The following is a 23,231-nucleotide window of genomic DNA, read 5'->3' as shown; positions in this document are numbered from 1 at the left end:
AGCTTTGCTCTCACTACTGCCTCCTACAGGTCATTTTGAAACTACGCCCCCCCCCCCTTCGGACCCCTGTCCTAGGGGCCTCCTCACTTCTCCCTGACCTCTCCATGCAGACGTCTCGGACGCAGGCGGCACGGGCCAAAATCTGCTCCCACTGGTCCTCCTTCCCCAGGACCACCATGGAGGTCTGCTCCGTCTGGGCCATCAGCCTCAACAGCTGGGGATACACACGGTCCTGCATGGCAGAAGACCACAAGTTTGGGCCACTGTCTTTGTAATTTAATTACAGTCCTATTCCGTGCCTCAATGGCACTGCAAACACTGTAAGACTGGGCAGGACCCGAATGAACAGATGGAGACAGAGGGGCGGAGTAAAGAGAAGGGCACGCCCCCCCACACATGCGCACCTGTTTCTCCCAGAAGGCCGTCATGAGGCGCATTGCCACGGCTCTCAGCTTGGGGGCACTGGACAGCATCTGCATGGCCTGCAGCAGCTGAGGAACACAGAACTGACCCAGTACGGGGGAAGACGTTAGCGCAGCCCCCGACTGGCCCTTTAACAACAAGCCACGCCCGCAAAATGCCCAAGACCAATCAGAAACCATGCCAGCAAAAAGAGGAGCCAAATCTCAAGTGTCACTGAATATCTGCGCATTATCACATCCTTAAACAGATGATCTCAGGAAACGCTACTTTGTCCACCATGTGTCACAAAGCCGTTTCTGACATGACCCATTTGCTAACAGGCAAAACCTTCGGCTATTAGTACCACCGAATGAGTCATAAATATGCTAATGTACTTTGCCTCATTCATAATTTAATATTTAATGTGTGTTAATATGTAAACGTGTCAATTAAAATCCCATTGGCTCGTCAATTAGTTATTCAGACTAATGGGATCAAGATCGATTTCAGGCACATTTATTCCACTGGGATAACACGTCCCAATTCGCGAATTTCCGTAAAAGAAAGGAAGAGCAGAGGTAGCCCCGCTGCTTATCCCGTGGCGGGAAGCGGGGGCAGCGGCAGCTGAGGATGTGGAAGACACTCACCTTATGGGTGCCCAGCTTGGGCAGCGTGTACAGCACGGCGTGACACAGCGCGGGGTCAGATGCCCTGCCTAGCTTCAGCATCAGCACCAGCAGGAGGCCCGGGACCTGCCGGAGAGCCAGGACACTGAAACCCAACGTCCTCAGGGTGGTGTGAGGGGGACCAAGGCCATCGATTAGCGTGTGTGTGTGTCATGGGGGAGTGGATGGACATGGGTAGCCATGCAGAGAGCAGGAACAGCAGCTGTAAACCAGATTTCCCTACATAGTCTTGACATGTAGGTTTGTGGGACACAATATGGTATAGAAACAGGACACACAGGACCGTTAATCTATTCCTCTGCTCTCTGACTGGCTTCCTACCATTCGTTTTCCTAAACGCGGTCACCACTGGTTCCCTCAGATACACGCATGACCTACCCACAATGCTACCACCACTTGACATTTATACTAAACGATCTGCAAGCGGACCAATACAGCCACGTATGACTGCTACTCGGAGCAGCAGAGACCATGTGATCTTTTCAGGGCTGATGAGGGGCAAACGTGCAAAAGCTGGATGGCGAATCCTGTCTTGAAACATATTAACCCCATTGCTGACATGAGTAAATGACGACATAACCCAAGTTCTGAGACAGGGAGAGGAGCAACACTTCCCCATAGTGTCTCATAGGGGCGCTCTCCACCCAGCACGGACTGTACCGCATATGAATATGGCGGTAAGAGTCCCTCAATGGGACGACCAATTACTTAGAAGCAAGGTTCAGAGATTACTGTGAAGGTGGGCCAGGATAAGAGTCCCTACATATCTACTGCACTCTGAGAGTCATCAGTCTGTGCAAATCCAAATCTAACAAAGCCACTAAGGATTTTTCTGGCTCTCTTCAGGAAAACCATTTTGGCTAGACCAGGGCTCTCCAACTCCGGAGAGCTACTGTCCAGTAGCTTTTCTATCCTACCTGGCTTCTGAGGAACCGTATCTGTTCTCAGGTAAATACCAGGAACAGGTGTAGCTCATCAGAAGCCAGATGGGATAGAAAACCTAGGAGCTCTCCAAGACCAGAGTTGGAGACCTCTGGGTTAGACCAATCGGTTGGTATTTTCGGAAACCCATTCTCTCAGTTGAGGAGTACCTCAAACCATAAGCTCACCTCCCCTAGATGCACACCTGAGTACTTCAGATGCTTCTTAGAACCTCCTGCTGTTTGTCTGTTCAGTGCATCTAGCCTCCCTGTCCCTAACATCACCCAGCTAGGTGCTCACTGACACTCAACACTGAGTCCAACACTAAAATCCCAACCTACTGAGCTCCACCGACGCCAAAGGCCCAACACCGTTCATGTTTACAAGACCTGCTCTCCCTACCCCACCTGTACCACCATACTATATACATGTTCTTGTTATCCATTTATTTTGGGAGGGGTGGTGTTAGACTATTGTTCTGGGATTTATTTTTTGCATTGCAGCTAGATGACAAAAATTTCCCCCTGGGGATCTGCAAGGTTCTACCTTGTCTGGTGTTAATTTCCCTCGAGGTTTACTAGAGCTTATCTATCATCTCTACCATGCATGTATCTTACATACAGCAGCCTGGCCAGCCACCAATATGGACACACCAAATTTAAACACAATATACATTAAGAAACAGATGGCCCAATGCAGGCTCAGTGCCAGAGGGAAGTAATAAGTTGTTTTGTCAGGAACAGAGGGCTGCTGGTACGAATTTACATCAACCCCTGGTTGTCCCCTAGGGGAGGCTGTTTATTTTAAACCATTTAATGAAGCGGTTCAACTGGACTGGATCTAGTTCAGGTGGGAACAGTTCGGTAAACTGCAGCAGCGATTTGGCTCACAGGCCATGCTGTGAACTGCACGAAATATATTAAAAATGTCTGAGGCTTCATTGGGGCAAAACATTGAAAATTAAAATAGTTTAACAGTTTGCTGCTATAAAGAGTAATGTTTGTATTGTAATGATTTATTTAAAAAAAAAAACAAAAAAAACTTTACTTTTAAGTAGTTCAAGGTCTGGAACCTTCAGCTCTTAATGTGTGTGTCAGTTGTCTGTGTTGTTTGTAAAATGTGTGTCAAGATGGACGATGACTCGTCGGCTGCCAAACAAATTTACCTACGGACAGTAACAAAGCCTGAACGTATCGTTTTAATTGTCACTTTTGCTAATTGGTCCAATGGACTCCAAGGCACGGACTCCCACCAAACGAGGCAGAACCTGGCAGCTCGGCCCGCAAACAAGCGAATGAAAACGAAAACCAGCAGGCAGAACCAGCGGATCCAACAGCCCAGCGACCAATCACAGGCCGCCGCCTGGAGAGGACCTCCAAGGGGCGGGACCCCTGGAAGCCGGGGAGGGAATGTTCCGGAGAAGAGTCCCAAGCCGTGGGAGATCTGGGGCCCGGTCTGGACAGCCCCAATTCACAGAAGGACCCGCGGGCCGGCGGCTGGGCAGAGCGAGGATACATTATTCACCGCGTCTTTGATTAAAATAAAATCACCCAGCCAAGCCCATAAATAAGTCACATAATTTATCGGGGAGGGGGACGTCGGGGAGCGAGGCGGAAAGGAGGCACAAGCGAGTGATGACAGTGCCCCCATTTGCATAAAGCGCTTATCACCCTGGTCCTGTGTTGCCTAGCAACCCCAACATCTGCATGGCTAATCGTCCCAGGAGGAGCAGACGGGGGGGGGGGGGGGGGGGAATCAGCAAGTAAGTCGAGTCCTTTCTGCCTTTTCTGCTGCTTCCCAAAAATAAACGACCGGGATAGCAATGGGCAGGGACCGGCACCTGTGCGTCTCACTGGGCCCGTCACGGGGGCTTAAGGGACCTGCGTGTGCCCCCCCCCCCCCCAACAGAAAGGCCGACCCAGTGAGCGAGAGGAGCGCTCAGATTGCGGCCCGCCGGCCCACATCGCATGCAAATTGTTTTATTTATTGCGGCACGCGCCAGATCCAGGGGAACCTTCTTCCTGGGTGTTTGGAGCGATGGGGGTCATTAAGGAGCAGCCCACGAGCATTGTGGGTAGCCACCAGGCGGAGCGGCTGCCCTCGTAAAACGGCCAGGCGTCAGGACGCATACTAAACAGTCCCGGGGCTACGGGCGGCCTACATGCAAAAAAGCCTGTTTCCTGGGGGCTGAACTCCGAAAAGCCAGCCTGCCCTGATTTTTAAATTCGCTTCGGGGAAACATCAATTACTTTTAAGAATCGGCAGTAATTAGAGGGCGGAACGTGCTGGGTATGAGCTCTCAGTGATGCTGTGTACTCCCTGCCTGCTTATTACCGATTCTAAACAGGGAAACTCACACAGACGCTTCACCCTACACAGCGTTACACTAAATAACAATCCACAGTTGCTCAGTGGCAGAGCCGACCTGGCCCAGGTCAGCTCCCTGCCTAACGGCCAATCAGAGACGCCTGTCGATCTCTCACAGTCAGGCTGGCCTCTTGTCTCCAAGGCAGGCTCGGCAAACCTCAATTCGGACCCAGAAGCAGGGCTTTTTAAATACTTCAGAAAGGTGGGTGGGGGGTGGTTAGCTGTGAACCAGAAGTGCAAGGGGTCCGTAGAACCATGTGGTGAAGCATCTTCTATCAGGTCTGGGATCAATTTCCTCTTCATCTAGCTGGGCTCGTGACAGTGTCTACTAAGTGCCTCAACTGAAAGCATCACTTCAGCACCACTAACAGCTAAATACTCTGTATGGCTCTCAGGCTGCACTGCCCCATTCCAACCACACGGTGGCCCACCTGGGCTGGGTCCGCTTGGGCCACTAGGGCGACGGCATCCAGGGCCAGCCTGCAGTCGTCCCCGTTGCCGGTGGCGACGAGGTAGGCCAGGAGCAGCGCCAGGGAGTCCGGCACGCGCCGGCAGAGGAGGAGGGCGGAGCAGGCAGCACGGAGCCACCCACAGGCCGCCACCGGGTCGTGACCCAGCCGCCGCACCGCTACGGTGGTGGCCAGCAGCTCGCTGTACCAGGCGCACAGAGGCAGCGGCAGCCGCACGGCATCCTGGGAAGGGTAACGAGAGAGAGGGTCAATAACAAGTAAACAAATACAAATTCACAAAAGACCCACGTAGTCGCCAAGCATTCCCGTTAAGAATCTGTCGGCATGGCGACAGGCCAGGACTGAAACGTGTGCAGAGGTTCGGAATTAACGGCCAGACACATGTCTGCTTTAGCTGGAATTCCAGCAGGAAGCGGTGGGGGGGGATGTGCCGGTTTCGGGACATCTGAACACATCCACACCTGCAAAGGGGGGGGGAGCAGATTACACTCACCTCCTTGGAGACCCTGGTCGGCTTCTGCACAGCCTGCAAGAGTGAGCGGGCCAACTGCTGGTTCTGAGCCCGAGTCTCGGGGTTGGTCAGGGCCTCCGTCAGCACAGAGCAGGACAGAACTTCCAGCAGGGGGAGCAACAGCACCGGGGCCAGCGATGGGCACATCTCCGCATCAGGGGAGACCACCTTCGAGGCTGAAGGGGCGACACATTCAGCAGGCGTGTTTACCAAGGTCAGGACAGATCTGGTCAATAAAATGCTTCAAAGTAAACCGGCCAATCAAATCCACTCAGATGTGAAATCAACCGTCCAATCGAAACGGATTCTCCGTACCCAGGGTAAGAATGGCTGTCTGCTGAATCGCGGGAGCTTTCATCAGCAGCAGGGCGACTCCCACAATCACCTGCTCCGTCGGAAACGCCTGCAGAGGCGGGAAGGAAATGAGGAATTTAGGATAGTTAAGATTACGGGATGCGGATTAAGTCCCCCAAGACGGGGGAATAGGGACGGACAACTGCTTCAGCAACCCAGCCAAAGATATGAAACAACAGTCGAACTGCTTCCTATACATTCACTCTCCAGAAACCCAGAAGCAAACCTGAGTAACTTCATACCCATAATCCTCTGATGGTTCCATATCCCTTTATGAACAAATGAATGGAGATATACTGCAAGTACAACATGCCAGAGTCTCCATGGTTACCTGGGTATGTTACTGGTCTATGGCAGTCAAGGATGAAGGGCATAGGGACCAAATCAGCCCCCCCCCCAGTCCATAGTTGATCCTGTGTCCCTGCATTAGTGGGAGGGGCCTCCCCTAACTCCAGTCTGGCACTGGGGGCTCCTGGCTTAACCCCCTGAGACCTCACACATTCATTTATGTCCATTGTAGTGGACATTTTATTTTTGCATATATCTTTTCACTGATGTAAGGAAACATATTTATTCCTGTTGTACACTAAAGAAGACATGCTGTGAAATTAAAAATAAAAATAAATTTGAAAAAAGATGTCTTATTTCCTCCAAAGACACAGAAAATCACAATTAACCTAAAGATGAAGGACACTTTTTTCCTTGGGAGGTTAAGAAAGCTGGTTTTTGTGTTTTTATCTTTTATCTACCCTAAATGGATAACAGCAATATATTGTAAATGTGCATTTTTACAACTTTTTTGTGATTATTTATCCTTCACTGAACCATGTTAAAGGCCCCAGAGAACAGGAGCCATGTTTAAAAACCAGCATCCCCCCCCGGCACCATCACGGCGAGGACTGCCCCCCCCCCCCACCCCACAGAGTGACTTGGCCGCAAACCTCCTCCCAGCTGCTGCAGCTGCCACAGTCTGTCTGCCCCCCCCACCCAGGACCAGAGGGACTTGCCTTGGAGCAGGCCGGCAGGAGCCGCTGGATTAGGCGCAGGAGGGGGCTGCAGTCGCCCCCCAGCTCCAGACAGAGGTGACAGGCACAGAGCAGCTGAAGGGCCAGCTGGGCACACTGGGGGCCCCACCCCCCCTCGCTGGTGAGCAGCGTGGGGCACAGAGCCTCTACGAACTGGCTCAGCTCCAGCACAGCTGTGATGCTGTCCACCTGCATGAAGGGGGGGCACCATTAAAACACACACGCACGCACATGTCGGGTATACCTACCCTTATGGGGACAGCTCATTCACTTCTATGGGAAAAATGCTAACGCTAACCAAGACGACCTTAACCCCCACCCAGCCCTAACCATAACCATAAGTAACCAAGCAAAATACAGTGGTACCTCGATTCTCAAACTCATTAGAACTCAAATTTCTTAAAAGTCGAACCAACCAGTTCGAAAAAAAATTACCTAGAGCTGGATCTGAATCTCAGAAGTCAAACCGTGAACGCCGACCTAAGATAACTTGTATGCCCGGGGAAATGAGTCACGCAGCACGTCTCTCAGCGGAAACAAAGGGTAAAGCTTCAGTCTCAGGCTCGCATTCGCTGTGATAGCATCGTGCATGTTTACACTGGCTGAATAGATATATTTAGACAGTAAAAATACATTTAGACAATGATAGACAGTAACAGTATTATTATTATATAATAAAATACATTTAAAAATAAAGATTTCTTATTCATTATTTTAATATTAATAATAAACCATTAATACGTTTAATTATAATAATATTGTTGTGCCGAGCGAGGACGGAACGGAGACAAAGGCGCAGACGTCAGCGTATCGGGGAATAAGGGGTTTAATTACAGGTAAGGCAGGCAAAACGCAGACCGACAATACAATGACCGGACTGGGGAAACAAACTGAAACGCAGACGAAATACAGAGGGCTAATGAAAACAACCAGAAACAGCTGATCACATGGGGATTCCACACAGGGTTAACGAGGGGGCGTGGCACACGGAAGGAGCGGACGATCGGGGCAGGACACATTGTTTGGATACATTTATTTTCTTACTTTACAAATTACTGTTTTGATAAATGTGCTTAGATGTATTTAGTACAGTATATGTTCTTCTTGTTTTATCCGGTTCATTTTGGGTTTAGATGCTAAAAAAAAAAAAAAAAAAATGGTTTTCCATTATTTCTTATGGGGAAAATTCGATCACAACTCTAACTTTTTAGGATTTGATCCGGAGTTCTGAACAGATTAAATTCGAGTTCTGAGGTACCACTGTACAAGAGTTTTTTCATTTTTAGTTTCATAGCAGTCACCGATATTTATAAAAAAGAAAAAGAAACAGATATGCACACTCACACACACACACACACACACACACACAGCACCTGCATGTGTGGCACAAGCTCCAGCAGGCAGAGGATGACTGCGCCGGTCACAGGTGCCATTTGGGACTCCGCCGCCTCCTCCCTTGGGTCGGCGTCCTCGCCCCCTTCGCGGTCCCGGTCCGGCAGCAGCGCCCTGAGGAGGCCGAGCCTCAGGAGAGCATGCTCGGGCGCCCGCAGCGTGCCACAGTACAGGAAGCGCAGGAAGGGCACCAGCATGGCGACGTAAGCCGGCTTCCTCCTGCAGGGGGGCCACCACGGAAACCCGGTTGCTAAGCAGCGGCCAGAACGCTTTAAAAAATTCACTCTTAGCCCATTTTAACAGCTGGATATTCAGGCTTAGTGCCTTACCCACAGGAACAATAACCAGAGCCACCTCTGTGTGCAGGACCCCCCCCCCCCACAGCCCCCCACTCCCCTGTTGCAAGTCGGGTTCCTTAACCGTTGTGACGCCAAATTCTCTACGAGGTACGAGGCTGTTAACCGCCATTTTAATCCGCATGAAATGGCACAGCGACCGAAGGAAGTCTGGTGGGGAATAAGTGTGAGGGGAGCAAAGCACTATGGGATAGATCAGACCTCCCATCAAGCGGTCGGCCACATGGACGATGTGGTCGATCAGACCCATCAACCATAGCGCCGTGCCACGCGGTGACCGGGAGCCGTGAAGGGAGGGCGTTGGCTTCAAAGGGGCCCCACCGACCACCGGTACGGAGCCCATGGGGCCCGCGGGGCCCGGCCTACCTGAGTGCAGCCCGCCGGACAAAGTCGTCGAGTTCCTGTAGCAGACAGGGCCAGCAGTCAGGACGGTTCTCCAGCACGGTGATGAAGGGATGCGGGGGGTTCCTGTAATGAGACGGTCACACGCTCACATCTGCGGCCTGGGCAGGAGAGCTGGGAAAACCGGTCAGGAGGGAGGGGGGCGACGGTGGAAGCGGGGGTCAGGAGAAAGGCCAGCCGGTCACACCCCACCTGAGGGTGGCGTGACGGGTCACCTGTGGACACTGCTGTTTACCCTCCGTCTGGCGTGTGGAGGGGGCTTCCGGGGTGGGGGTGTTTACAAAAGGGGGGGGGGGGGACTTAGGATGATTCCAAGGGCCCCCGAAGTGACAGGGAGCCTAAAAAATTTTTTTTTTTTTACAATAAGCTTTCATAAGGCCTAAAATCTCAAGGTATCAAGGTTGGAGGCCCCTCATCTTCAGGCCATGCAAGGAGCCAAAGCGAAAGGTAACCATGGAGTGTGGGGACAGAAAGGACCCCCATTTGGCCAGCACGGACCCCTCTGGGCCCCCCGGCATCCATATGCCATCAGATTTCTGGGGGGGGGGGTTAAAAAAAATAATAATAATAGAAAATAAATCACAGACTACGGATGTTCCTGAAAAGGGAAGTAAAGTCCTCTGATTCTTTCGGAGCGACCCCGCTGTCAGTTTCACACACAATGCCACCTCCCCACACCCCGCCCCCCACCCCCTCAAATCTCTCTGGCCATCTCTCTCCTCAAATTTCCCACCACAAGCAGAAGCCTGGTCACCATCCATCACACCACCCCACCCAAGCCAAACACCTAACCGCTCTCCAGACAAAGCCAGCCCAGAGTCTAACAGCCTGACCCTGCTCTGGGGTTCAATGGCAAGTTCAGGAAGCAAAGGTGGGTGCACCTTGGGTTGGGGGGGGGAGTAGGGGGGCATATCTATGGTCGTCTGCAATCAGCCTCAGACTTAGAGGCAGGCTGAACCACATCTGTGGCACATAAGTGTTTCCCAGGGGACAGATGCAGTTATCAAACATTTGTATGACATTGACAGTATACAGCTCCATGGGCTGAAAGTGACCCCACCCCCCACCCCCTACCCCAACCTATGTCACCCCTCCAAGGCAAACACACAAAGCTGTTTCCCACCAAAACCACAACTGCTGTAAAAAAAAAGGACCACTTTACATCATAAACCTTAAGGAAAAATCTGCCAAAAACAAAGAACCTTAACTATTTTTTTTAACTGCTAGGACACCAGTATGTCACAGACACCCACCAGGTGGAGCCCCTATTGTCACCAGCCCGGGAGAGGAATGCAACCCCTCCAGATGTCTTATACCTGATTGCAGTAACTTGAAACTTAGCAAGATGTTTTTTTTTTTAATTAAATGCATATCTGTCCTGGAAGGCTGACATCGGAACAAACAAACAAATTTCACCCAGGATTTCTCTGTTAGTTGGGTTAACTTAAGCTAGAAGTCATGGTTGTCCAATAGGAGTTTAGGTAAGGAGTATTCCTACTGGATAATCATGACTGTACCTGCACCCACCCCCAATTCCTCACCAGCAACACCTGACCTTGTGGGGGGGGGGGGGGGGCTTACCCTGAGTTTAACTTCTGCACCTCTGGGAACTGGTTTCCACCAGAGAGCCGGTGATTCGATTTAGCGAAGTCTCCAAAAAGAACTGCTGCTTCATTTTGGGAGGGTCAGGGAATAGATAAAGAACAAAACCGGGACAGGTGCCCCCCCCCACACACACACACACCACATCCTGGCCCCATGACATGGCCATGACCCCCTTCTCAGTTGGGAGGGGTATACTTCTCGCTGGAATCGAGTTTTCTGCGCCACAAAATTAAATCAGGCCGAGGTCTTTATCGCTCATCTGCGGAGACCGATATCTGCATATCAGTCAAATGTAACGTTTATCACCATTGCCAGTCTCCTGTGATCCTGAGGCAGCCAATCGGGAGGAGAGCTCATCGGCCAATCGAAGGGCCTTTTGACCTCTCAGATCAATGAATACCCCAATCTGGGCGAGTTTGATTTCACGGTCATGGTAAATTGCCTTAATGTGAAGCATTTCTAAGCGTTTTTAATATGTGATGCAGAACATACCTCCAGGAAACTCCCTTCCATAACAAATACCCATAAAAGTGGTGCAATTTTTTAAAAAGATGAAAGCAGACACTGAACAGCACCCTTTATCATTTAAACATGCATCTACTGCACATAAGAAACGAATTAAGCAGACAATGACCCTCATTTGAAATTTTTCCAATACCACTCTGTCCTAGTACACAAAATACTTTTTTTTATTCCTTATCACGCCATTCTGATCTTGTATCTGTTCTTCTGACCAGATCGCAATTAAAGCCTGGATCTCTTCATTTGTCCACGCATCCATTACTTTTTTGTCTTTTACTCTGTTAAGCTTCGATTTCTGCTGTATTGTGTTTCAGCGGCTGGCTATTTGCATAACCAATCAACAAAGGAAGAGTTTCAAGTCCCACCCCAAAGTACTGAAGAACCAAAGTAGTACCCCAGCTTGGCACTTTCGGTATTGGAACCTTGGGTACTGGTGCTCGACCGGAAGTCTATGGAAAAGGGAAAGTGCCAAATGTACGGTACCTGGTACGGTGGAAATGTGCCTTAAACTGGTTCCTTGATGGCTGTATGCTTGTGATCAATGACTTTTATGTCGCACTGGACTAAAGTGTCTGCTGAGTAAACGGAAATGTACTTGTGGGGGGGGGGGGGGCGGCAACCCACCTGATGGAGTACGGACAGGTGAAGGCATCTCCTCCCGAGTCCTGCTCCACCTGGATCTGCATCAGCTTACTCAGCACCTTGATCAGCCCCTGTACGTTCCTGTGCAGATACGAGATCATCTCAATGAAGGCCCAATCTCCACCAAGTCTACCTAAATAACATTTCCAGCCGGGACTGGGAATTAACGATTCAGGACGTCCCACCACGTCAAGTTATTGCACACACGCTCAGATTGTCACATTGATCAGTTCCTGAAGATCAGTGGTTCTCAATCCTGCTGTGTCCCACAATTTCCTTTCGGATAAATAAAGCATCCATCCATCCATCAGCCTACTCGTAGTTTTAGGGCACCAAAGCTTTTTCCTTTTCCTTTGTTCTCATATTTATGCAGAACGACTTCAGCATTTCCCTTCAGACCAAAGGTTGACCTGCTCCGCACCACAAATCCCTTGGGAGGCCTGACAGTCTCTAGTGTAGATGGACCAGATTGTGACAACACAGTGATACAGCGAAGCTGACAAGGTCACCGCAGAGTCACTCTCCTGGGTAAGCATCACTCTTCCCGGAAGAATGTCTGAGCCCCAGCCAAGGCGCTGTTCCATTCAGGAGACAGGATTCACGGTTTGGTTAATCCTGCTGTCACTTGAAGCAACAGGAGTATGAATTAAGATGGACAGACATGTTGTAGTTTTGCATATACAGAGGCGGGGCCAGAGAGGAACTGAAAGATGATTGGCTCCCGGAGTGCCTCCTCCCGTCACTCAACAATTCAAAACATTTCATTGGCTAATAAGGCAGGCCCCTCTGTATGAATTATCACCCCTCTTGTGCACTGCACCTTTTAAAAAAATAAATAAAATCCCAGAATCTCCCCCGGGCCCATGCCATGAACAGCATTTAGGAGCTGTTGTCATCCTCTCCTGCGACCCACGAAAGGCCACCCACAAACGCCGGCATGGGATGGAATTCTGGGACGACTCTGGGTTCACACAGAAGTTTCTCCTAATTACGCACCAGGCTATAAATTAAACAACATCTCTAGAGATAATAATATATTTTGAGGGCGATAGAGAATCCACATAACAGAGGATGCAGCCGGAATGTTAAACACAGTCTATTTCCATTACCGATTAAGAGCTCCCGATTCCGGAAGATAAAGCGCCACTTTTCCGAGCCACTGAACACGCTCCCAGAGCGGGAACGCAAATTAGCCCTAGGAGCGGCGTATACCACAGCGGCATGAAAACTGCAGCAAAGCGCCTAAATTAGGAAACCAAGCGTGGCCACTCGTACACACCTTGTTTCATTAGACGGGCCCAGAACACATGGGCATAGATGTTTCCGGAACCAGCAGTGCCCTCTGACCTTCGGTACGAACAAAACTCGAACGTGAAGAACGGATCAGGCAGGGTGTGAGAGGCGCCCCCCTCCCGACCCCTGACAAGGTGTAACGCTTTATAAATCAATTGTGTGTGTCAGTGCGGGAATGAGCCTACTTTAATCTCCAACACTTTCATCCACACGGTGGGGTGGGGGGGTTCCTCACACTCCCCACACCCCCCCCCCCACCCAGTCTCTGAACCTACGATTATATTTAACCACTGAACACGTCGCTTTACAGGGCCACAGGCATCACGTAAATCCCCGCGGTACATTTGGGAGCTGCTTTCATGTTCATATTTACACCCCCGTGGGACGCGCTGGTGTACGTGTACACGCACACACACACACACACACACGCACACACACCGATGATTCTCACTGCACCCGTGCCTTTACAGGAAAACAACCGCCTAAGGTATTAGCATGAGTCGAGAAGCTGCGCCGACAATCTCACAAACCGTGGGATAAACGCCCTGCGCCGACTAACTGGGAGCAGAATGGGAGACTTGACTCTCGGAGTCTGGAGAGTGGAGTGCAGGTTTGGGGAGGGGACGTTTAGCCCCCAGCCACACAGAATCGCACAGCCGCCCCCTGCCGTGACCCAAAGAACGATTCAGATCAATCCGCACCATAAATAACAACCGTACATCTATTCACAGCCAAAAAGGTAAAGAAGAAAAAGAAGTGATTTGCGAGTGATCGAGATTAGATTTAAACCGTGGTGCTTACAGGCAGAAAGCAGCTTGTTGTGGGCATGTAGGTTACAGTAGTAGTACAGTAGGGGGGGATAGAGGAATATATACAGGATGCACGAGGACACATGGACCAGGGAGTGGTCATAGGGTCGAGTCCCTGCAGCAACATGAAGATCCTTAAAGGCCCGAAACATGCAATGTTGCTGATGTTAAGGATCGCATGGATTTTGGTGGGGTGCAGGGAGCAGAGGGGGGGGGGGGTAGGGTGGTAGAATGACATCCCACGGAGACTCCTGGATGAATCCTGGAAGCCTGGTGGCTAAAAGGAGGCTTAAATGGGACCTTATCCTGAACCAGTACATACCACTGAGAAATGTAGGCAGACCTGTCAGATGTTCCAAGAACTCTCAGGAGTGGGGATTACCTGTTATATGCTGGGAGGCGGGGGGGGGGGCTTCTCCATGGTTACCTGGGACAATACAGTTGAGGCCGGCCTATATATCACCAAGAGCAAGCTAAGCTGCCAGATAACGGTGCGGGAGAAGTCAGCGGGGGCAACACAATAAAATTTATTATAACACATGGAGAATAATGCTGGGGGGGGGGGGCGTAGACACCCAGTTAGGACGTGGGTGACGGCCTCTCCCAGAACCACACCGATGGCACGGGCCACGAATGAACGAGTCCTCCGGTTCATCTGCTTCTGACCCAGGACAGTGACTGTAATCCAGAAGGTCGTCGGTTCACATCCCAGGTTGGGCAGAATCATTTCACCTTTGGCCCCCAAGTAAGGCCCTTATCCCCCCCCCCCCCCCACAACTGCTCCAGGGACTGTGCAGCCCCGCTCTCTCAAAAATCTATGCTGCTTCGGATAGAAGCATCTGCTGAATAAGTTAAACGGGACCTGTTCATATTCAGCGGCAGGGGTGAAAAAAACAAGTGATGAGATTGTCAGCTGGGTTGTGGGGAGGCGAAACTCTCACGACGGACACAAGGGGAGGATTTAAAGGCCGACCTACAGAAAGCAGGAGGCCAGGCAGAGCTGGGAGGGTGCGAGTACCTGGCAGAGGGTACGAGGTTGAGCACGCCGGCAAGCACCAGCTGCGGGTCGGCGTGGCCCTGCTCCACCAGCAGCACCAGGGCGTCGCAGCAGGCCGAGCGGACGACCCCAGCCTCGCCTGAGCAGTGCTCCCACAGGGACTCCCACAGCGGGCTCTGAAAGAACAGGGAGCGCGGGGGTCAGCCAGCTAGCCAGAGGGGGCTAATGCTGTCCCATAGCTCAACAAGGAGAGCATGGGTGTGGGTTTGAATCCCAAGAAGCACACATAAATTGTAACACTTCCCTCTACTGTGCCTTGCTTTGGATATAAGTGTCAGATAAACGTAATGCAGCCGTGGCCCCGGGGGGAAGGCCGAGCGGGGTGGTGGCCCCGGGGGGAAGGCCGAGCGGGGTGGTGGCCCCGGGGAGAAGGCCGAGCGGGGTGGTGGCCCCGGGGCGACCTGTGCGTGCATTCGGGGGGGAGCCTATCGAGTTCCACACCGTGGGCGAGACAGGCGCTGCTGTGCTCTTTGCTGGTGGACAGGCTGACATCATCTCCACGACGTGCCCCGCTAATTAACAGCTCTGCCTTCAGTCGCACACATGGTTCACTCTTTTTCTCACGCCGTTTGTACGGCGGGTTCATTTCCGAACTCCGAGCAACCTGAACTTATCTCTGCGAGTCAGCAGATGGCCCAGTACGCATAACACCCACCTGATTGGACGACGGGACGAACTTCTCATTGTGGCCTTTCTCTTTGAGCACCCCGGCCAGCAGGCTCCTCACCGCCTGTTGACGCAAACAGGAATGTGGGATTCTTCCCGCTTTTGTCAGGGATGGGGGGGCGGAGGGAATGGGGCTCAATTCAAAATGAAATGAAAGACAGACAGAGAGAGAGACATGGAGCCAGCATATTACCTGGGCCTGCACGAGGGGGCTGGGGAACTCGAATCCGTTCTTCCAGCCGTCAGCCATCTCAGCGTGGCATCGCAGGCAGGATTTCGGGCTGCGGACGGGACGTTAAAGGCAGGGGGTGAGCGCTGCGCCTCGGCGGGTTCCGGCACTTTCCGAGCACCATTGTCGCTGCTGTAATCGGCTGTGGCCTGAAGAGACGCCTGTCCGCCACACGGCCAGCATAGCAACTGCAATCACCTGCTCTGGATTGTCACTACCACCGTGTGTGTGCGTGTGTGTGCGTGCACGCACAGATGTGTCTGCGTGTGTGCATGGAAGTGTCTGTGTCTGCGTGTGTGCATGGATACCAGGGTGCACGGAAAAATGATAACCCTTCTGTGTACTGTAAGTTGCTTTGGATAAAAGTGCAAGATAGATGAATAAAAAACTAAAATGGAAACACACCTTCTGGAATAGAAGTACCAAGGTTCCATCAGGTCTGCATACTCTAGCTTTACCGAAAAGCATCCTGGGACACAAAGCGTTCATATCATTCTATTTCCCAGCATCCTCTTCTCCCATTAGGGTCACAGTGACACAGAGTCTGCATTGATGGCTGCAGGGGACACGGCAGGGCACTCTGTCATGGTTAACAGTGTAACAAAGTAGCACTCCACTCTGCCACATGTGACCTCCGAAAGCACATGTCAGCAAGCCCACACAGTGCCACCGTGGTGTCACCAAAGCCGCCGGCTCGCAACTAGGGGAAAACCTCACCTTCCCCAGTGGACAGTACGGCTTTTAGGTCAGGCGGGACAGACGGGCTCGGAGAATTATACACACTGATCGCCGAAACTGTCAATCTGCAGTGGTACGGGCAGTGCTTCCCGACCCGGTCCTTGGGGACCCCCAATCGGTCCACGTTTTTGCTCCCTATCTGACAGTCTACATTTAGGGAGTCGGGAGGGAGCAAAAACGTGGACCGTCTGAGGATCCCCAAGGACCGGGCTGAGAAACACTAGGTTAGTGATAGGAGAAGCAGCATGTAGGGCTGCTGAGTGCTGACCAGCCCTGCCTGGTTCCACCCAGCGACACCCAGTAAGGTAACTGGTGGCCTGCAGGTAAAAGATAAGATAATACTTGACTGATCGCAGAGTTTAGAAACCTCATGTCTCAGTACTTATTTAAAGTTTCTATTGGTGCTTTTCCACTGGCATACAGGAACTGAGCCCGAGCCGTCCCGCGAACAGAGACTAGTTACAGTGCAGTTCCAGCTCGCTTTGGTTTTCCACTGCAGAGGGGTCGGCTTGGTAAAGGGTTTGCTGGGTTTGGAGAGCGACAGTGACGTGAAACCCAAGAGACGCTTATTTACTGTTCACACGGTGCACATCATAATTTATTATCTGCTAATTTCCACAAGCACGTCTGTGAGAATCGGCATCTTATGTTAGCATCAAACGCTAACAGAATTACCATTTGCTTGCATGAATTTGCACTATAAATCCATTCTGCTCAGCCGTTCTATAGTACTTTTTTAAGCAAGTGGATGTAAATTTTCAAGTTCCGCACTGTCAGGAATGCATCAGTACACTGAAATGTGTGATACTACTAATAATGAATAATATAAAGAATATGACTTTTTTCCTTCAGATAATCCATGCATATTGTGGCAGAACACCAGTGTCTCCCTGCATTTCGGCCAATCAGACGGCAGTGACGCATCCAGCTGAGTTTGGTCACGCTTTTGGCCATAAAAACAAGCAGAGTCATGTCAGCGCGGATACGGCTCAGATAATTTACAACGGAGACCCGTCAGTTCATTGTACGGCTGGGTTCTTGGTGGCAGAGGAAAACCCCAACAGGACTACAAGAGATTAGATCCAGATCATGTCGTGTGTGACTCAACAGGTTGGGACAGTGTGACTGGAATGTTGCTGGTTCAAGTCCCAGAGTCAGCAGAGTCACCCCTGAGTAAGGGCCTTAACCTCCAGGAACTGACTCTGCCTTCTCAACTGGACATCACTCTGGATAAAAGCGATTAATATAGAAATGTACGTATACATTTGTATGTAACAAAGCTGACAATTCCTAAAAAAAAAAAAAACAGTTTTCTCTTTTTAAACTAGTTGTCTATAATCAAATTCTTATCAAAATAATATGTGGATAAAAGAGAAAAAAAAAAATCCAAATTTACCAAACAGAGCCCGGTGCCAAAGCCAAAGCTTGAGGAAGGAGTACTTCACGAGAGATAGAATAAAAAATTCAATACTATAAAGCCATAATGTACTGATATAGGCTGTTATCGTGAAAGGAAATGACCACCCACTCCTCTACATGTCCCTGTCGTTGGCCAGAGATAGAAGCTAACATGCTACCAGCCTTTCATTCCTTATCACCGCGGTCCAGGCGAAGCGCCACGCCCCCCACCCCGAGAACCGCGCTCTGCCATTCGCTGGTGGCGGTGGACACTCCTGTCAATCATCAAGTTATCTTTAGGGCCGATTCCTCTCCACGCCTAAAAAGGCAACAGTAAGCGGAGAAAAAAAAAATACTGTAAAGCCTGTCTGTTTTACTCTTCGCTCAATTTTCAGGAAATCAAAAAAAAAAAAAAAAACAAACAGCCTGTTTACTCATGTAGTATGTTAACAGGGCTTTTAAAACAGCTGCTTGTAAAAAATATGCATGGTTGTCAAGGAAACCTGTGGCATGCACGCACACACACACACACAAAAGGATCAGATTTAATGAAAACAAATGCAAGTCAATCAATAATGCACTGGATGTTGGGGGTGGGGGGGGTATCATCACCTGCTCCAGAAAACCCTTCTTTCATACTGGAAACTAAGCCCTAAATAGCCAAACAGAAAACCTACATGTGCTGAGGAGGCCCAAATAAATTTATGCTAAATTAATTATTGATAAGTCACCTGGGGAGGCCCGGGGTGGCGGGTTCCGACGTTCTGCCTCTCGGGTTCCGCTTTTAGGTATGACAATGTGGGGAAGTCGGGCATAGCAGCTGTCATGCGGGCAGGGCCGGCACGGCGCCAAGGCAGATTAACATGTGCTGGGTCACTCTAAACGGGGAGTGTGATAGACAGCGCACGCCCACTGCCTGTCACACCCCAACCCCCCCACCCCCACCCCCACCCAGACACAGAGAGAAGCACACGCGATCAGAGCCGGTAAGACACAGGCTGCCGTTCGGCCCACCGGCACTGCAGCCCTTGCAGCCTCCTGTGACAGCTCGCCTGCCCCACGGTGTGACCACAGAAGTGCCTGCGGGGCCTCGGACAAGGTAAGGCCGCCTCACGCAGCCAGGGGGGGTCCGCTGGAGGGCTGACATTCTCTTATCATTTAGGAAACATTCCAACAGCACTGAAATTCTCATAAATTAAAAAAGTTGAATAATTGTGTTCTAAAAAAAAAATGCTTATTGTACTGTGACAATATATCCAGGGAGACTTGTAAACTTTGGGAGGCAAGAATGTTAAAATCAACAGCGATAAATGTTGCTTCAGTGCTGCTCAACCACACAGAATCCTAAGTGTTGTACTTTTTCCCATTCAAACTTTACATTTGCAAGGGAACTGATTTGGAAGAGAATGTCACCACTTCTGTTTGGACAGTCGGGCTTACAGTGCGTTAATTACATGAGACAATGAATGGTACGGGTTCCCAGAGGTTGTGTAATGCACATTAATATTGTGCATATTAACATGCTGTTGCTGTGCTTGTACCACGCTTTGTCAGCACAACAGGTAAATTAAAATATTCCGGAGGATTCTATGAAGGTGTGCAGCTGAGCTCTGGTCTGTTTTGTCTGACTAACAATGCATCATTGATGCGATTATCCGTGCCATTACAATGAGCATAGCTGCGTTAAACATATGCGGATAACAGTATCGGTGAACATATCCGGTGATTGTAAACAGCATTTCATACTCTTTCGCTGTCAGGGCTAACGGTACTATAACGGTAGTTATAAGCACGTATAATCATATTTGCATTATGAAAACTAAACTATGTCTGATACTTGGATTCAGAGAGACAGCAAGCAGCTGCCATTAAACAGGTTTTATACAAGCAATTAAAAGGTACTACCTATGCAATATAGGACTCCACTGTAACTACAAACAAAATGCGACTAACTTTAATCAAATCTGAAAGGAAAGAACTTTAGCTGGCTGGAGTTAGTTCTACAGAAAGTTAGTTAGCCTTAGCTAATTCATCTTTTCACCTATGGGAGATGCCAAAAATGCGCAAATTGCTCTTCTCACAGGCAATAGTGAAACGTGAAACAAGTTATATTTTGTAAACCCCAACAAAACAGCCTGCGAAAGGATCAAAATGTAGCTTTACTTACTCGTAAAAGACTATCAGAGACAGCACCTCCAAGCCAACGTCGCACAGCGTGTACTGCCGTACGGAAACTCGATAGGCTCAAACTTCCCAAAAGCAGCGAGAATTACGTGTTTGCTTTCTTTTGATCGCTAGAGCAATACTGCTTGATTTCTAAACTAATTTAATACAGTTTGATGTTTTATAATCAAACAATTTACATATATATCAGATCTGGGACGTTTGTGGAATACAATTTATATAATATAAATTATGTATTTAAAACAGTTTGTTAATATATTTTTACGTTTTATTTTGAATAGTTGCCATTTTTAAACAAATACTGAAATGACTAATAAATTCAGTTCCCTACGGTTATATATTATTGTTTTAGTTAATAAACCGCTTATAGCTCTGTTTTTCCCTTAATGCTTATTGTGTTAATTAAAGCACTAAAATGTCTCACAGTTTCCTGATAGATGCAGGCCATGGCATGCGGAGTGATATGTTCTCATCAGCTGTCCTACTTTTGATGAGAGGGGAAGTTGAATGTTTAGCATTTCCGTTGTTGACAATGCACCCCCGATAATGCACGATGACGTTTGTTAATCCATGTTGGGTTATCTAAGTAAAATATAAAAATTCAGAACACCGTGTCAGTGCCATTCAGGCTACAACGATTCGCTATAATACTTTGAACAAACACCAGAACGTAAGGGCGTAACGAAAGACCCGTATGCTGCTACAATTTAAACTTTGGCTACACGCCATAAAATTACCATCTAGTAGTATTGAAAATACTAGAATCTAAAAAAAAATTATATTTTCCTAATTTAAACTCATACAATCATTCATCCATCTACATCCTGATTTTCTTGGTGTGAGTTGCTCTCCTCATATATGAATGTTCAAGGAGAAAAAAATAAAATAAAATCAACCCTATATAATTATTGCTCAAATAAATTATCACCAAATCTTATTGTGGCAAAAAGTGGAAATCTCAAAACATAGTGATTATCTGTCGATTAAGCTCAATGTAGAGAGAATGATTTGCATTAAACATGATAATTTATCAACGTTTATTTTAAATTGTAAAGACGTAACTAACAATCATGGGACCAAACCCATATTGCAGCTCATTTTTATGAATATTTTACACATATTCCAATAGAAAACATGTTCAAAATGCTAAAGCTTAAGCTTCATATATAGTACAGGGTCGTTGTGGCAGCACAGGTCACAAGATAGGGCAATGCTTCTCAACTCAGTCCTCATGGACCCTGAGGAGTCCACATTTTTGCTCCCTCCTAGCTTCCAGTCAATCAAGAACTCCAAATACCCGAGTCAGGTGTACTAGGTGCTGGGTGAGAGCAAAAACGTGGACTGTCTCAGGGTCCATGAGGACTGGGTTGAGAATGACTGAAATAGGTGACACTCTGATGGGATGCCAGCCGCATTTTAAATGTATAAGCATGCAAACTGCCAGATATCACTCTGCTTCTTCAGAGCATTGCATATTCATCTTGTATAGCTGCAGTGAATAAAACTGAATTTTACCCATGCAAATTGACATGAAATGTGCCTTGTCAAAAATGCGTCGCCTTACCAAAGCATCCGTGTTTTTTGGCCACAGAATTGCAACTAACTAGATTTTCTTTTATTCGTCACGCCCTTCCTGTAAACTGTAGACAGCACAGTGCAAGAAAATCCCAGGAGGGTGACTGTTTCTGCTGCTGGAACCACCACGTCTGGCACCAGCAATCACACCACATTCAAAAATCGCTTAGGGAGGCGTCTGAGGCATTGCATTGCTTAGTCAAACGGTTACTGAACCTCTTGACCCCATCTGCATGTTGTATGCGTTTGCTTGCAGGCACGCGATTGGCTGTTAGTAGGAGCAGACTGTTTGCATTAGCTGGCAGGTGTGCCTAATAAACTGATCATGGAGTGCGTGTATGTATGTATTTAATAAACATTGGACAGCTTATTGGGTAGCACTTTTGGCTCACACCTCCAAGATTGGGGGTTTGAATCCCTCCTCTGCTCTGCGTGTGGTGTTTACGTGTTCTCTCCGTGTCATTTAGGTTTCCCTTGGGCACTCGGATTTCCTGTCACAGTTCAGAGACAGACAGCAATACTGTCATCTTTAAATTACATGTAGTGTGTCTGTGTATGTGCCCTGTAGCGCATCAGTATGTCTGTGTATGTGCCCTGTAGCGCAGGAATGTGTCTGTGTATATGCCCTGTAATGTTTGAGTGTGTCTATGTATGTGCCCTGTAGCGCACGAGTATGTCTGTGCGTGTGCCCTGTAGCGCATCAATGTGTTTGTGTATGTGCCCTGTACCATACGAGTGTGTCTGTGTCCTGTCCAGAATGAATGGCTGGATGCTGAATTGATAGAATAAATAATTGGGCAATATGATGCACTATTATAGGAGGTTAAGCTCTACTCTATTATTCCTACAATAAACAAAAGACTTGACAGAACAATTAAATGTTAAAAATCCCTATCAACTTTGATTCTGCAAATGAGCTATAGCAGGGCAAAAATCTACAATATTTAAAGTAATTTCTAATCCGCATATCAATATTATAATGGATGAGGAAATAAAATCAATAGGAATTAGTCCCTGTCAACAGTGAACATCGCCAGCCCGAATTCAAATCAACAGCTAGATAACACTTCAAGAGTTCGTTTTACGCGTTGCAGCGAGCAGTGTCATGTGTCCATCTCCAACGTGCCAGCTGCTAGCCGAACTCCTATCGGTCGTGTTGGGTTACCTTAGTACTGTCAAAGTACACTTCACTTCATCCGTTAACTGATCTGTGAGCCATTGATCGGTGGATGGTGAACATGTCCGAACCGGTTTATTTTAGAATTGTGGGAAAAAAAAGTTTTTTTTTTTCTTCTTTGGAACAGTCCTTGTTTGAATTATACATCACAGCCTACTTTGATAGGCCATATGTCCCGACATTTTGCGATAACGAGTTTTATCATTTGGAAGTGTGAATAGGTTAAAGGTGAAATTCAAGAGTTAGACCAAAAGGAATGGTTGATGTAGACCCATTTATTTTGTGCACTAACATTTCGCTCTTGTTTTATCCACCAAACGATGAAATACATTTAGAAAAGCTTATTTTGTACTTTCCATATTAAGGGATCTAAATTGTAATAGAACCACGTTTATTTTATATGTCTCATATTTTTTTCCATAAAAATATACAGTTTATGGCTCAAAGATC

The 23,231-nt window shown here is 48.7% G+C and overlaps 1 protein-coding gene across 3 annotated transcripts in view; it reads right to left on the bottom strand.

Annotated features, from left to right (window-relative positions):
• The window catches only part of focad (focadhesin), a 48,949-nt gene extending 28,286 nt beyond the window's left edge, over positions 1 to 20,663 (bottom strand). The window contains exons 1-15 of one of the 3 annotated variants that reach the window (XM_072697710.1): positions 20,013 to 20,663; positions 16,115 to 16,265; positions 15,674 to 15,761; positions 15,470 to 15,544; positions 14,776 to 14,930; positions 11,638 to 11,736; positions 8,851 to 8,952; positions 8,110 to 8,347; positions 6,719 to 6,925; positions 5,673 to 5,760; positions 5,340 to 5,533; positions 4,808 to 5,068; positions 1,050 to 1,154; positions 405 to 506; positions 99 to 232 (exon numbers count right to left, since the gene is read on the bottom strand). In XM_072697710.1, the coding sequence (XP_072553811.1) occupies positions 99 to 232; positions 405 to 506; positions 1,050 to 1,154; positions 4,808 to 5,068; positions 5,340 to 5,533; positions 5,673 to 5,760; positions 6,719 to 6,925; positions 8,110 to 8,347; positions 8,851 to 8,952; positions 11,638 to 11,736; positions 14,776 to 14,930; positions 15,470 to 15,544; positions 15,674 to 15,761; positions 16,115 to 16,143 (1,877 nt within the window). In that variant the 5' untranslated portion in view covers positions 16,144 to 16,265; positions 20,013 to 20,663. Of the gene's footprint in view, positions 1 to 98; positions 233 to 404; positions 507 to 1,049; positions 1,155 to 4,807; positions 5,069 to 5,339; positions 5,534 to 5,672; positions 5,761 to 6,718; positions 6,926 to 8,109; positions 8,348 to 8,850; positions 8,953 to 11,637; positions 11,737 to 14,775; positions 14,931 to 15,469; positions 15,545 to 15,673; positions 15,762 to 16,114; positions 16,266 to 18,576; positions 18,700 to 20,012 lie in introns of those variants that run through there. The other 2 variants (XM_072697711.1, XM_072697712.1) reach the window with 2 other exon arrangements.
• Between the last annotated feature and the right edge of the window lie 2,568 nt (positions 20,664 to 23,231).

The sequence above is a fragment of the Paramormyrops kingsleyae genome, chromosome 12, assembly GCF_048594095.1.
Source record: "Paramormyrops kingsleyae isolate MSU_618 chromosome 12, PKINGS_0.4, whole genome shotgun sequence".
In the NCBI taxonomy this organism is placed as follows: domain Eukaryota; kingdom Metazoa; phylum Chordata; class Actinopteri; order Osteoglossiformes; family Mormyridae; genus Paramormyrops; species Paramormyrops kingsleyae.
The sequence above is the reverse complement of the archived record's forward strand: the minus strand, read 5'-3'. Positions and strand labels throughout refer to the sequence as shown.